At 41.5% G+C, this 14,710-nt stretch overlaps 2 protein-coding genes across 2 annotated transcripts in view; one reads left to right on the forward strand and one right to left on the reverse strand.

Moving 5' to 3' along the window:
• The first annotated feature begins 482 nt into the window (after nucleotides 1–482).
• Nucleotides 483–2,028, forward strand: LOC139571407 (cytochrome c oxidase assembly factor 3 homolog, mitochondrial-like). The gene is made up of 2 exons (XM_071394250.1): nucleotides 483–777; nucleotides 1,317–2,028. Exons 1-2 carry the CDS (start codon nucleotides 579–581, stop codon nucleotides 1,409–1,411), a joined length of 294 nt encoding a protein of 97 aa, XP_071250351.1. The 5' UTR covers nucleotides 483–578; the 3' UTR covers nucleotides 1,412–2,028.
• Nucleotides 2,029–3,794: 1,766 nt separating this feature from the next.
• The window catches only part of LOC139571408 (serine/threonine-protein kinase WNK4-like), a 114,081-nt gene continuing 103,165 nt past the window's right edge, over nucleotides 3,795–14,710 (reverse strand). Inside the window, exons 18-20 of the mRNA XM_071394251.1 lie at nucleotides 7,706–8,360; nucleotides 7,213–7,519; nucleotides 3,795–6,610 (exon numbers count right to left, since the gene is read on the reverse strand). Of these exons, the coding sequence (XP_071250352.1) occupies nucleotides 6,608–6,610; nucleotides 7,213–7,519; nucleotides 7,706–8,360 (965 nt within the window). The 3' untranslated portion in view covers nucleotides 3,795–6,607. The remainder of the gene's footprint in view (nucleotides 6,611–7,212; nucleotides 7,520–7,705; nucleotides 8,361–14,710) is intronic.

A 14,710-nucleotide genomic window follows, 5' to 3' on the forward strand; every position in this document is an offset into this window, starting at 1 on the left:
GAACAGCATACATGCCATTTTAATTACTGCGTCCAGAACTCCAGTTGACTGACTGCAGTTACTCAACTTTTACTGCTGTTTCAAAACGGCAATCTTTTTTTGTAAGGGCCCCATGTGACCTTTTGTGTGCATGTACTGTCATGTAACTGATACACACACACTACACGTTAATGTTTTTAAATGTATGTAAATTGTAAAGTATTTTGTCTGTAATGTATTTTTCGTTGTGTCGGTCCCCAGTAAGACTAGCTGTCGCCATCCATTAGCGTCAGCTAATGGGATCCTAACAAATCAAAGCCAAAGCTAACGTTAACATTTCTACATAGTTACTAGCCATACAGCTTGAACTTGTTTCTAACGTTACTTGTTCTCGATACACATAGGGAAAAAATAGATACTTTTTTAAATGACAAAATTCTAGAACCGTTTTCCATGAAAGGCAGTAGTTCATATTGCCATGAGATGCAACACACACATAGATATCGCATTCGAAACAGGAACTTTTTGCGTCGAACCCGGAAACGTCTGAGGGACCTATTATAGTGTTGCAAAAGCAGACCAGTCTGGTCGTCGGAAAAATGTCTGACCAGAAACCAACGGTGGATCCTGAAGTCCCCTTTGCCAAGAGAATAGATCCAAACAAGGAGGATCTTACCAGGGACGAGTTCTACTTTATCAGACAAGTGGAGCTCGCGCAATGGAAGAAGAAATCGCAGCAACTGAGGGGCCGTAATATTGCAACAGGACTTGGTATCGGAGCCATTGTAATGGGAATTTGTATCCTTGTCAAACAGTCACACAAGGTGAACTAGTTAGTTACGTAGGAGATAACTTGCACTATCCGGCATGATAGAACAAGCCATGGCAATGTTTTCCATAGTTTAGTCAACCGGACATTCATGTAGGACATTGAAGCTGCAAGTCATTGTAGAAATGTGATTGTAGAAATGACATGCACGTTGTAATGGTGAAGCGCAGCAATGTACTGTAGCAACCAGCGTTTGGGTGTACAGGAGACGTTGAATTATCCTTTAAAATCGAATCGCCATATTCAGCGTCTCCTGAATGCCCAGTTTCTGTTTCACTAATTGGCTAACTAGCTACCTAAATAGCTCTCTGTTTGTCAGTTTATTGTAGGCTGTTACAGTGAAAACTGGTGATGAGTGTAAAACATGTCTGCCATAAATGTATGTTGATGTTGAAAACATTCATCTTTTATGTGTATGTACAGTAACTAAGGTCGACTGTAGATCGCTTTTCAGCCAGCACATCCCTTGCCTTAATCTGCACATTTGCCTTGACTTTGCTTCTCCCAGATGCCTACACGTTTTACTCAGTGAAACAGGAGAAGATCATGGATGAGCTGGATGAGGAGGCTAAGATGAGAGGGGCAAAGACAGGTGCCAACTGACATGGCAATCAGAAAACTTAGCTCAGATGGACTGTGTGGTGTGCCACGTATCCTATCTACTGCACTGGAAGGGACTAATGTTGACGCTACACCTTATTCCACTGCTAGCCATTGTCAACTTTCAGAGGCAGCATTGGACCTTCTTTTGCCCAGGATCTGTAGGTTATGGAATTATGTTGCTGACTTAAGCGTTGTCATTGTGATTAACATGCTTGTCAATAGGAGAAAAGATCTACTGCTCCCGATTGCCCTACCAATTCAGGATACCTGGGTGGTGTTTACTAAATGGAAGAAAATTGACTACTTGTAGTTGTTGTAGACTTTTTTTTGTAAGAAACGGTCACTTTTCTGTAGTGTGCCCTACATGTACATGACCCAATTCTTCCTTTTCTCCCAATAAGTAGTCAGTCACTTGTATAGAATTATTGGTACTGCCCCATTCAGCGTCATATGTCTCCCAAAACTGTCTATAGAACTAATTCAACCTCCAATCAATAATGTCAATTCTACAGTGGCCTTGAAATGTGTGGGATTTGAATTGGAACTACTGAACTGAGACAAAGAAACACAATCAGATTTAAATATATTTATGATGATAAAGGACGGAGTTGTAAAAATGGTATTATGTAGTTTTTTTACAACACAAATTACATCTTCATGTAAGGTCAGTGCAATGTTTCCTAGGCTAAATGTCAGACATACAGTTGAAGTCAGAAGTTTACATGTACCTTAGCCAAATACATTTAAACTCAGTATTAAACAATTCCTGACATTTAATCCTAGTAAAAATGCCCTATCTTAGGTCAGTTAGGATCACCACTTTATTTTAAGAATGTGAAATGTCAGAATAATAGTAAAGATAATTATTTATATCAGCTTTTATTTCTTTCATCACATTCCCAGTGGGTCAGAAGTTTACATTTACTCAATTAGTATTTGGTAGCATTGCCTTTAAATTGTTTAACTTGGGTCAAACGTTTCGGGTAGTCTTCCACAAGTTTCCCAGAATAAGTTGGGTGAATTTTGGCCCATTCCTCCTGACAGAGCTGGTGTAACTGAGTCAGGTTTATAGGCCTCCTTGCTCGCGCACTTTCAGTTCTGCCCACAAATGTTCTATAGGCTTGAGGTCAGGGCTTTGTGATGGCCACTCCAATACCTTGACTTTGTTGTCCTTAAGCCATTTTGCCACAACTTTGGAAGTATGCTTGGGGTCATTGTCCATTTGGAAGACCCATTTGCGACCACGCTTTAACTTCCTGACTGACGTCTTGAGATGTTGCTTCAATATATCCACATAATGTTCCTCCCTCATGATGCCATCTATTTTGTGAAGTGCACCAGTCCCCCCTGCAGCAAAGCACCCCCACAACATGATGCTGCCACCCACGTGCTTCACGGTTGGGATGGTGTTCTTCGGCTTGCAAGCCTCCCCCTTTTTTCTCCAAACATAACGATGGTCATTATGGCCAAACAGTTCTATTTTTGTTTCATCAGACCAGAGGACATTTCTCCAAAAAGTACAATCTTTGTCCCCATGTGCAGTTGCAAACCGTAGTCTGGCTTTTTTATGGCAGTTTTGGAGCAGTGGCTTCTTTCTTGCTGAGCAGCCTTTCAGGTTATGTTGATATAGGACTTGTTTTACAGTGGATATAGATACTTTTGTACCTGTTTCCTCCAGCATCTTCACAAGGTCCTTTGCTGTTGTTCTGGGATTGATTTGCACTTTTTGCACCAAAGTACGTTCATCTCTAGGAGACAGAACGCGTCTCCTTCCTGAGCGGTATGACGGCTGCGTGGTCCCATGGTGTTTATACTTGCATACTATTGTTTGCACAGATGAACATGGTACCTTCAGGTGCTTGGAAATTGCTCCCAATGATGAACCAGACTTGTGGAGGGCTACAATTTTTTTTCTGGGGTCTTGGCTGATTTCTTTTGATTTTTTCATGATGTCAAGCAAAGATGCACTGAGTTTGAAGCTAGGCCTTGAAATACATCCACATGTACACCTCCAATTGACTCAAATTATGTCAATTAACCTATCAGAAGCTTCTAAAGCCATGACATAATTTTCTGGAATTTTCCAAGCTGTTTAAAGACACAGTCAACTTAGTTTATGTAAACTTCTGACCCACTGGATTTGTGATACAGTGAATTATAAGTGAAATAATCTGTTTGTAAACAATTGTTGGAAAAATTACTTGTGTTATGCACAAAGTAGATGTCCTAACCCACTTGCCAAAACTATAGTTTGTTAACAAAAAATATGTAGAGTGGTTGAAAAATTAGTTTTAATGACTCCAACCTAAGTGTATGTAAACTTCCGACTTCAACTGTACACTAATATTGCCACAATAGTACGGAAGCAGAGAGGAACGCTATCATAATTCCAACTATTTATTATGTCAAAATATGATTTACAGAGTATGCTGTAGCCACCAAACCTACAGAGTAAAAATATTAAACAAGACATTGCAAGGGGAAGGCACAGATTTGAGCATGGCAGGACAGCAGCGTTGCATATCAAAGCGATACAATCATACACATATATTAAAATATTAGCATTGTAATCACATTTTCTTTAAATATATACATTTGTGGACATCTTAGGTGAGTATTATCCTGAGTGGCGCAGCGGTCTAAGGCAGTGCATCTGGGCTAGAGGTGTCACTACAGACCCTGGTTCGATTCCAGACTGTATCACAACCGGCCGTGATTGGGAGTCCCATGGGGTGGCACACAATTGGCCCAGTGTCGTTAGGATTTGGCCGGGGTAGGTCGTCATTGTATATAAGAATTTGTTCTTAACTGACTTGCCTATTTAAATAAAATAAAAATAGAATTCAGTGTGCGTATTTAAGGCCATGGCTAAGGGCTTACAGTTCGATCCATTTGTTATGCAGTCATTCTCTCGCCTCCCTACCTGTGCATATAAATAAGCTACTTCATTTACCAAAAAGTGTGAAATTAGTGACTACTAAAGTAGAAGTTACTAAAGTGCAGAGGGTGCCTTGTTTATTACACATTGCAGAAATGTTTTATCATTGTTCAATGTTGTGTACAAAACATTAGGAACACCTTGAGGACTGAGCCCATAGTCTACTGGTTGATTGTTTGGTCCATAGGCTGTTGGTCGGCCAAGATAATTAAAAAAATGTCTGATTTGCACATGTCTCAGTGGACTAATTCACTGAGGAGGCCATGGTCAAAGGAGCGTGTGGCTAAGATGCAGAAGGCACATCTCTCATTGTTTCATAACTTCATTGTGTCAACTGTTTGCCCTTTGATTGTTAGTGTCTGTGATCAATTCCTTGTTACATACAATACCGGTAAAAAGTTTTAGAACACCTACTCATTCAAGGGTTATTCTTTTTACTATTTTCTACATTGTAGAATAATAGTGAAGACATCAAAACTATGAAATAACACATGGAATCATGTAGTAACCAACATTTTTTTAAACAAACCAAAATATATTTTATATTTGGGATTCTTCAAATAGCCACCCTTAGCCTTGATGACAACTTTGCACACTCTTAGTGTTCTCTCAACCAGCTTCATGAGGTAATCACCTGGGTAATCACCTAATCATCATGCGTTTAAATGAACAGGTGTGCCTTGTTAAAAGTTAATTTGTGGAATGTCTTTCCTTAATGCGTTTGAGCCAGTCAGTTGTGTTGTGACAAGGTAGGCGGGGTATACAGAAGATAGTCCTATTTGGTAAAATACCAATATTATGGCAAGAACAGCTCAAATAAGCAAAGAGAAATGACAGTCCATCATTACTTGAAGACATGAAGGTCAGTCAATACAGAACATTTCAAGAACTTTGAAAGTTTCCTCAAGTGCAATCGCAAAAAAACACCAAGCGCTATGATGAAAATGGCTCTCATGAGGACCGCCACAGAAAAGGAAGACCAAGAGTTACCTCTGCTGCAGAGGATAAGTTCATTAGAGTTACCAGCTTCAGAAATTGCAGCCCAAATAAATGCTTCAGAGTTCAAGTAACAGACACATCTTAACATCAACTGTTCAGAGGAGACTGTTTGAATCAGGCCTTCGTGGTCGTAACAATCATCAACCATAAGTAGTTTTTACTTTTTATCAACGTGGCTGATTTGGCAATACTTTCACTGGATTTGTTTTTTAAAAGGAGTAGCTGGTTAGTTTGTCTTGGATATTCCTCGTGTATAGAGCTGTATTGTGCCTAGCTTCCTGGAAAGACTGACACCGCAATGATCTCAGTGTTATAGTTCTACCACTAGGTTGTATTCAGCAATAGAAAACTACTGGTCTATAGTATTGTATTGATAAATGCTCACTATCATGTATATAAGATACTGCCTAACATTAGAAAACAATGTTCACATCCTTCTACATGTCGACAACAGTTGTCCTTCATAATGCTGTTGAATTAATCAGAAATATGGCTTCACTATTGCACATTGGATAACCAGCAAAGTACAACAACATATCTGGATTTCCATAGTCACTCTAGAGGGCAGTAGTGAGCTTACAATCAGCATCAACATCAACAGATTGCAAACAGACAGTCAAATGTGCAAATAAAAATGTGAATAATCTGAAACAGTCCCAATAAAAACTGTCTGCGACAGTCAGATAAGCAGTAAAATATTGATCAACTGCCCCGGACTTGATCCCAATATTGTCGAACAACCCTTACTGCTTTGTGGCTACAAGGCAGTATTATTAAAGCTGATCACTAAGGCTCTACTGTATGTACAACTATCACACATGTTCAACATAGCATAGTATGAGGAATGATGGTACACTTCCTGGGCTGGTACTGTTGTGAGCCTTTTACACTCATTTTATACTCACACTGTTCTGGTGGCATCCTACTGAACCATTGTACTGACAGGGCTTCTCTCTGGGGTGACTGACAGCAGATGACAGAGGTTCTGTTGTCCCTTCATAGCAGAGGGCTCAGTGACCTATGATGAACCCTGTGATCTCTGATGAACCTGTGACCTTTAATTAACCCTGTGACCATTAGCTCAGCAGAGGAGCTTCCTGGTTTCTGGGGGGCCTAGGTTACTCTCTCCTCCAGTGGGGGGCCAGATAAAGGGTTTAGACGTGATGTCACTTCCTTCCTCGAGCAAGATGGACATGATCACTGCACTCTTCAGATGAGGTAGTCCGGACTTATTCTACAGCAAGCATGGCTCAAGATTCTTACTGGTGAGAGAGGAGACAAGGAGATGATGATTAGATGTGTAGAGTATTCAGATATAGTGGAGAATCGTTCACCTCCTGTCTTCTAGATGAACTTAGATTTTGGACAGCAGGATGAATACAACACATACTCAATACAGTAGCCGTGTCTGAAATCTGGCTTGCCTACTACTTACTAAAACTGCATGTGTACTAATCACACACTATTTAGAATGTACTATTTAATAAAAACATATTCAGTAAGCAACAAATGTCAACATACTAGGCTCACCCATACCGAGAGTGTGTCAGCTAATGCGCAATTGCGTTGTTTCCCGCCATTTGTTCATTTTGGTACAGCTTGTCCCCTTATCTGATTATCAGCTGTTGTCAAACACACGTTGGTCTGAAAAGATGATTCTATTCCTCAGTAGCAGGCAGCGAATTTGTTGTAGATGAAATGAGCCGAAATGAGTATGACATGAGTATGACATCCTGGCATTTAAAGCATACAATTTTTTCCCCCACACACTATAAAACGTTGTATTTTCGCATTCCCAATCATTCTACTATTTAGAACGCAAGTAGAAGTATTCGGACCCTGTAAGGACAATGTGTAAACCCACCATTCTACTGACGTCAGATGCAAAAGTCACCCCTTTAGAGGGCTTCTCCAGAGAGCTGCTACTGCTGCTGCCACCCAGAGAGTTCCTCCTAATGATACCTTGGAGGGGGAGCATGTCCAGGCGCTGCAGACTGTTTCTGCGGGAGGAGGAGAGGTAACTCCTTTCCTTAGAGAGGCGGCGCTGGCGACTTGACAGCATGGCGGCAGGAGAGACAATCCCCGCAGGGGGAACCTTCCCCATCCTTTCATATAGCTCTTCAATCTCCCTCTTCTGGGTGGCCTGGAGACTCTGCACCTCTGCCAAGTGTCTGACAGGAGGGAGAGAGAGAGAATGAGAGAGAGCGGGATAAAGATAAACAGTTTAGGACTCTGAGGAGGATATGTTTAAGTGCTTTGGAATAGTTGAGAGTCAAGTTGAGTTCAAAGTAATCAAACTTCGATTAAAACCCAAAATGGGTGAATGACTGAGGAGATGCTGAAGGTGAAACACTCACTTCTCCCTCATCTCCTGCAGCTCCTCCCACATGTCCTCACTCTCTGAGTCGTCACTGCTCAGGTATGTGAAGTTACGGCTGTAGCTCAGCCACATGTGGTTTAGAGCGGAGTTGTAGGTGGGGCTCCCTGCCCCTCCCTCCCACAGGCCACGCCCCTCTGAGTCCACCGCTATAACGGACAGGCCGATGTCTGCAGACATACCCATCAGACTGAGACTGCACATTCTCTTCCTTCTCCTCCTCCTCACTGTCTGCTGCTCTTCCTTTTCCTCCTGCTCTTCCTCATCTTCTTCCTTCTCCTCCTCCTGCTCCTCATCTTCTTCCCCATCTTCTTCCTCCTCATCTTCTTCCCCCTGTTCTTCCTCCTCCTCTTCCTGCTGCTGCTCCTTGGTCCCGGCCCACTCTACCTGGACCTCCCGGGCCTCCCCCATAGTGAGGTGTCGGTGTGGGGGGGAGAGAGTGAGGGAGGTGTTCAGGCTGGTCTCTGACTCCCAATGCTCCTGCTCCTCTGTGCTGCTCTTGGAGGTGGTGGTGCTGCCCACTGACATGGGCCTGGCGGGGTTAGAGCCCTGTCCACCTGGTTCAGCAGTCACAGGGATCTCCATGCTAGGGGAGACCTGAAAACGGCCCACTGTGACAACAGCAGGTGGAGGATCTGTGGGGAGAAGGGGGTTTATGATCAATATCAATAGAGTGATAATAATTCATTTTCACAATCTTCTGTTTGTGTTTACATTCTGTTCCAGTAGTTGATATTATATTCCACTGATATTGACTCATGTACACTCAAATTGATTACAATGCTTTAGGCCGGGATTCAATCCGATTGCCCCTTTTCGGGTATGCACCGTTTAAAGGCAATGTTTCCGCATTCGTGGAGCATTCATGGTAAACGCTGCATATGTCAGCTCAATCTGAAATTTCCTTTAAATATCAAGCGTGCAGTTACAGTGGGGCAAAAAAGTATTTAGTCAGCCACCAATTGTGCAAGTTCTCCCACTTAAAAAGATGAGAGAGGCCTGTAATTTTCATCATAGGTACACTTCAACTATGACAGACAGAATTACAACAACAAAAAATCCAGAAAATCACATTGTAGGATTTTTAATGAATTTATTTGCAAATTATGGTGGAAAATAAGTATTTGGTCAATAACAAAAGTTTATCTCAATACTTTGTTATATACTCTTTGTTGGCAATGACAGAGGTCAAATGTTTTCTGTAAGTCTTCACAAGGTTTTCACACACTGTTGCTGGTATTTTGGCCCATTCCTCCATGCAGATCTCCTCTAGAGCAGTGATGTTTTGGGGCTGTTGCTGGGCAACACAGACTTTCAACTCCCTCCAAAGATTTTCTATGGGGTTGAGATCTGGAGACTGGCTAGGCCACTCCAGGACCTTGAAATGCTTCTTACGAAGCCACTCCTTCGTTGCCCGGGCGGTGTGTTTGGGATCATTGTCATGCTGAAAGACCCAGCCACGTTTCATCTTCAATGCCCTTGCTGATGGAAGGAGGTTTTCACTCATTCATTCTTTCCTTTACACGGATCAGTCGTCCTGGTCCCTTTGCAGAAAAACAGCCCCAAAGCATGATGTTTCCACCCCCATGCTTCACAGTAGGTATGGTGTTCTTTGGATGCAACTCAGCATTCTTTGTCCTCCAAACACGACGAGTTGTGTTTTTACCAAAAAGTTATATTTTGGTTTCATCTGACCATATGACATTCTCCCAATCTTCTTCTGGATCATCCAAATGCTCTCTAGCAAACTTCGTGTACTGACATGTACTGGCTTAAGCAGGGGGACACGTCTGGCACTGCAGGATTTGAGTCCCTGGCGGCGTAGTGTGTTACTGATGGTAGGCTTTGTTACTTTGGTCCCAGCTCTCTGCAGGTCATTCACTAGGTCCCCCCGTGTGGTTCTGGGATTTTTGCTCACCGTTCTTGTGATCATTTTGACCCCACGGGGTGAGATCTTGCGTGGAGCCCCAGATCGAGGGAGATTATCAGTGGTCTTGTACGTCTTCCATTTCCTAATAATTGCTCCCACAGTTGATTTCTTCAAACCAAGCTGCTTACCTATTGCAGATTCAGTCTTCCCAGCCTGGTGCAGGTCTACAATTTTGTTTCTGGTGTCCTTTGACAGCTCTTTGGTCTTGGCCATAGTGGAGTTTGGAGTGTGACTGTTTGAGGTTGTGGACAGGTGTCTTTTATACTGATCACAAGTTCAAACAGGTGCCATTAATAAAGGTAACGAGTGGAGGACAGAGGAGCCTCTTAAAGAAGAAGTTACAGGTCTGTGAGAGCCAGAAATCTTGCTTGTTTGTAGGTGACCAAATACTTATTTTCCACCATAATTTGCAAATAAATTCATAAAAAATCCTACAATCTGATTTTCTGGATTTTTTTCTTCTAATTTTGTCATAGTTGAAGTGTACCTATGATGAAAATTACAGGCCTCTCTCATCTTTTTAAGTGGGAGAACTTGCACAATTGGTGGCTGACTAAATACTTTTTTGCCCCACTGTACGTGGCTCTAGCGTTGATCAGATAGAACCCTGGCCTTAGTTTCATAACTTTCTGTCAGAAAACCAATCCAACTGCCATATCTACTGCCAACATCTGGCGATGGTGTAAGAAGTGGGAAGGAATCAGAGTTAGCTGAGGTGTGGTACTAGGTGGCACTCTACTGGCTTGGAAACAGCTTTTCTCTGCTGAATGTGGCCCTGGGACTTCTCGAACAGAGCCTATTCTGTCTGTCTGTTGAGCGGGGTGGGCCTTGTTGGGTTGGGTCGCTCGCGGACCAGAGCAGGGCGGAGGTGCGGTGTAAACACAGACAGGTGGGGAGGAAATGGGAGGAGAGGCCTGTAACGAGTCTGGAAGCCTTCTAATTGGTCAGTTCTGCAGGACAAATCTTCTAATAGGTCAATACTGGTAGGCAGGGCTATAATCACATCTACGTATTGGTCCCTTATTCAATGATCCCAAGGCACTGCTAGTGCTAATAGGTGATGTTGTCACCAAACACTGATGTGGACAGGATAAAACAGAACAGGAAACAATGGGAAGGGTAAATTGGCCCAAACACGCTTATTTTTAGATTGCAGGGCAATTCTGAGAATGATTTACTCTGGTTCCTTGAAAGTTTTCCTGGAGGTTTAATTAACGCTCTGAGAATGGAAAATATAGGTTATTTAGAGTATTTTGAAAAATAACTTCCTTCAAACTTTCACTGAATGTTTCAATAACACTTTTAATAACATTGCTAGCTTATTTTGGGTCAATGTTTTTGAACTCCAAGCACAGATAGAACACATGGAAATTCATTTCCTTAGGCATTAATCATGTGAACACATTTCTTTTTTATTGTGACACAGCATCAGTAGCTAGGTTTCCATCCAATTCGCAACAGATTTTCATGCGAATATTCTCAAATCTGCATAAATAAAATATGTGCATTTTCCCACCAGAGATGTTTTCCATCGAATTGACTGTGGATAAAAGTATGTGCATGATAATGTAGTCCACATAATACCTTTAAATTCCCATGTACCGAATAAAAATTCCAGTTAAATGGGATTCCATTGCATTTTCAACTCTACTGATTGTTTTGACACAAAAAAAATTTGCATTATATAATATTGTCACGTGCGCTCTATCCTACAGCTTGCAGATACAGTGCGGGTATAGCCTACATGAGATTATTATGGCCAAAAGAGCGATAATATTTTAATTTGTCAAACGGCAGCCAAGCATCGATCATCATGTAACCAGAATAAGACCCTGAATATTTATTGGAAAAAAGCATCAAGCTCCTCACCTTGCACTTTCACCACTTTGTGATGTCAATCACAATTTATTTCATCTGTAGCCTAATAAACATCATGGTTTTCCAAGTCCTTGTGGGAGGACCACACACACCATATCATCACGTAGTTTACTTCGATATGATGGTTAATATCTAAATATTTGCACATAAAGGCGTTTCCACAGTCAATTCGCTCATAATAGATTTTACCGACACCAAAAAATCCCACCATATAGAACAAACTAATGATCTGTCTGCATTTATAAATGGTATGACTTTACTCAAATAAAAATTGTGATGATTCAAACATATAATCTTCTGTCCTCTATCAACCAGGATTGAGCTAGCCATGCCATGTTTTTTTACGCAAACAAAGCTGTTGATTTTAGTCTATTCAAACCATTTCAAAGGAAACAAGCACTCATTAAGATCAGGTGTGGCCAATTAGTGGGCGCGGCCAAAATACCTGAACACACTTAACAAGATAGAGGATAGAGAAAGTTTTGTTGATGCTGAGAACAGAATGTATATGTTTTTAAATAACATTCTTAGAATGTTCTCTAAACCAAGGTTATTATAGTTTTGTGTTTTTATATTTGTTTTTATTTCTATTCGTTTTTCAATTTTTATTTGAAATGTAGTTTAGTTTCAGTTATTTTTCGTTTTTATTCCGTTTTAGTTTGATAGAAACATTTATATTTCATTTTTATGTTATTTAGTTTCAGTTTTAGTGTCAAGGACAAAGTAGCCTATGCCTGGGAGGCTAGCAGCCATGTATGTGCTATTTCTTCTGTTACCTAGTGACAGACTAGTGTTAGCTAGTGATAGGCTCGTGTTAGCTGGTGTTAGGCTAGCTAGTAGTCTCTGAAATCACAGACCTAAAGGATTCTCTTGGACATTTAGAAAGAAAACCTCCCTGGTCTTTGTGGTTGAAATTCACTGCTCGACTGAGGGACCTTACATATAATTGTATGTGTGGGGTAGAGATGAGGTAGTCATTCAAAAAACATGTTAAACACTATTATTGCACACAGAGTCCATGCAACTTATTATGTAACTTGCTAAGCACATTTTTACTCTTAAACTTATTTAGGCTTGCCATAACAAAGTGGTTGAATAATTATTGACTCAAGACATTTCAGTTTTCATATTTTATTAATCTGTAAAAAATTTGAAAAACATAATTCCACTTTGACATTATGGAGTATTGTGTGTAGGCCAGTGCCAAAAAAAATCTAAATTTAATCAATTTAAAATTATGACTGTAACACAATAAAATGTGGAAAAGTCTGAAGGCACTGTATGTCTGGCGGGGATGTTGACACTAGGGCAACAAACAGACAGGGCCGTGGTGTCACTGGATAAGGTAGCGACGTGCTTCCCTGTTTCCCGAAGAGATGAATAGAGATCATTAGAGATAATTTAAAATGGCTTCCACCATTTTAAAGTAGTCAACTGGGTGGGTATTCCGGAGTAATCAGCCAATGATCAGAGTATTGTCTTCTTCAAATTGGATTGCCTATAGTTAGTAAATGGCTTTGAGCTATATTACCGACATCTAGTGACCACACTAAATGAATGACACACACGATTTGGGTTAAGACTCCAGCACTGCAGGTGGCAGGTAAATCACCAATGTTAGCCTTACACTTTTTTCAAACATCAGACAGCCTCAATGGCACTGCCCATGCTGTCACAGACAAGGCACTTGTTCGGACGAGATGTGTATGCTGGAACGATAAGGAAGTTTGACTAAGTGCACTGGGCCGGGCTATGGATCGCAGTGCTAGAGGCGTCACTACAGACCCGGGTTCGATCCCGGGCTGTATCACAACCGGCTGTGATCGGGAGTCCAATAGGGGTGGCGCACAATTGGCCCAGCGTCATCCGGGTTAGGCCAGGGTAGGTCTTCATTGTAAATAAGAATTTGTTCTTAACGGACTTGTCAAGTTAAATAAAGGTTATTTAAAAAATTAAAAAAATTGTGCAGCATGATGCATCTTTTTTCCCAAAGTTTAGAAGAGAAACTAAAACTGAACATAATTTACCATGGGTTTTATTTTATTTTAGTTCGTTTTGGAGCTATTAACTAAAGTTAATAGTTTTAGTATAGTTTTAGTTTCTCAAATGTGTTTCTTAATTATTTTATTGCATTTTACTAAATAGTTTTTTTGATTAGTTATTGTTTTAGTTTCAGTTTTACTACAATAACCTCTGAACTTTACTGGAAAGTGTTTGAATGTTCTGAGAACATGCCTTTAAATAGAACCATGAGGAAGCGTTATGCTGAAGTACTGAAATTCCCACAAAAGAATGTTGTAGCCCTACATCCGGCGCCGACAGAGATGGCCGCCTCGCTTCGCGTTCCTAGGAAACTATGCAGTATTTTGTTTTTTTATGTGTTATTTCTTACATTGTTACCCCAGGAAATTTGAGGTTTTATTACATACAGTCGGGAGGAACTATTGGATATAAGAGCAACGTCAACTCACCAACATTACGACCAGGAATACGACTTTCCCGAAGCGGGTCCTCTGTTTGGCCCACCACCCAGGACAATGGATCGGATCCCGGCCGGCAACCCAAAACAACGGTGCCGCAGAAGGGGCAGACGGAGCGGTCTTCTGGTCAGGCTCCGTAGACGGGCACATCGCGCACCGCTCCCGAGCATACTACTCGCCAATGTCCAGTCTCTTGACAACAAGGTAGACGAAATCCGAGCAAGGGTTGCCTTCCAGAGAGACATCAGAGACTGTAACATTCTTTGTTTCACGGAAACATGGCTCACTCGAGACACGCTATCGGAGTCGGTACAGCCACCTGGTTTCTTCACGCATCGCGCCGACAGAAACAAGCATCTCTCTGGTAAGAAGAAGGGCGGGGGTGTATGCCTTATGATTACCGAGACGTGGTGTGATCATAGCAACATACAGGAACTCAAGTCCTTTTTTTCACCTGCCATCATCACAGTCGTGTATATTCCCCCCCAAGCAGACACATCGACGGCCCTGAACGAACTTCATTTGGCTCTATGTAAACTGGAAACCACATATCCTGAGGCTGCATTTATTGTAGCTGGAGATTTGAACAAAGCTAATCTGGAAACAAGGCTCCCTAAATTTTATCAGCATATCGATTACGCGACCCGGGCTGGAAAAACCCTGAATCATTGTTATTCTAACTTCCGCGACGCATATA

This window comes from Salvelinus alpinus, chromosome 3, assembly GCF_045679555.1.
Source record: "Salvelinus alpinus chromosome 3, SLU_Salpinus.1, whole genome shotgun sequence".
Taxonomy (NCBI): Eukaryota; Metazoa; Chordata; class Actinopteri; order Salmoniformes; family Salmonidae; genus Salvelinus; species Salvelinus alpinus.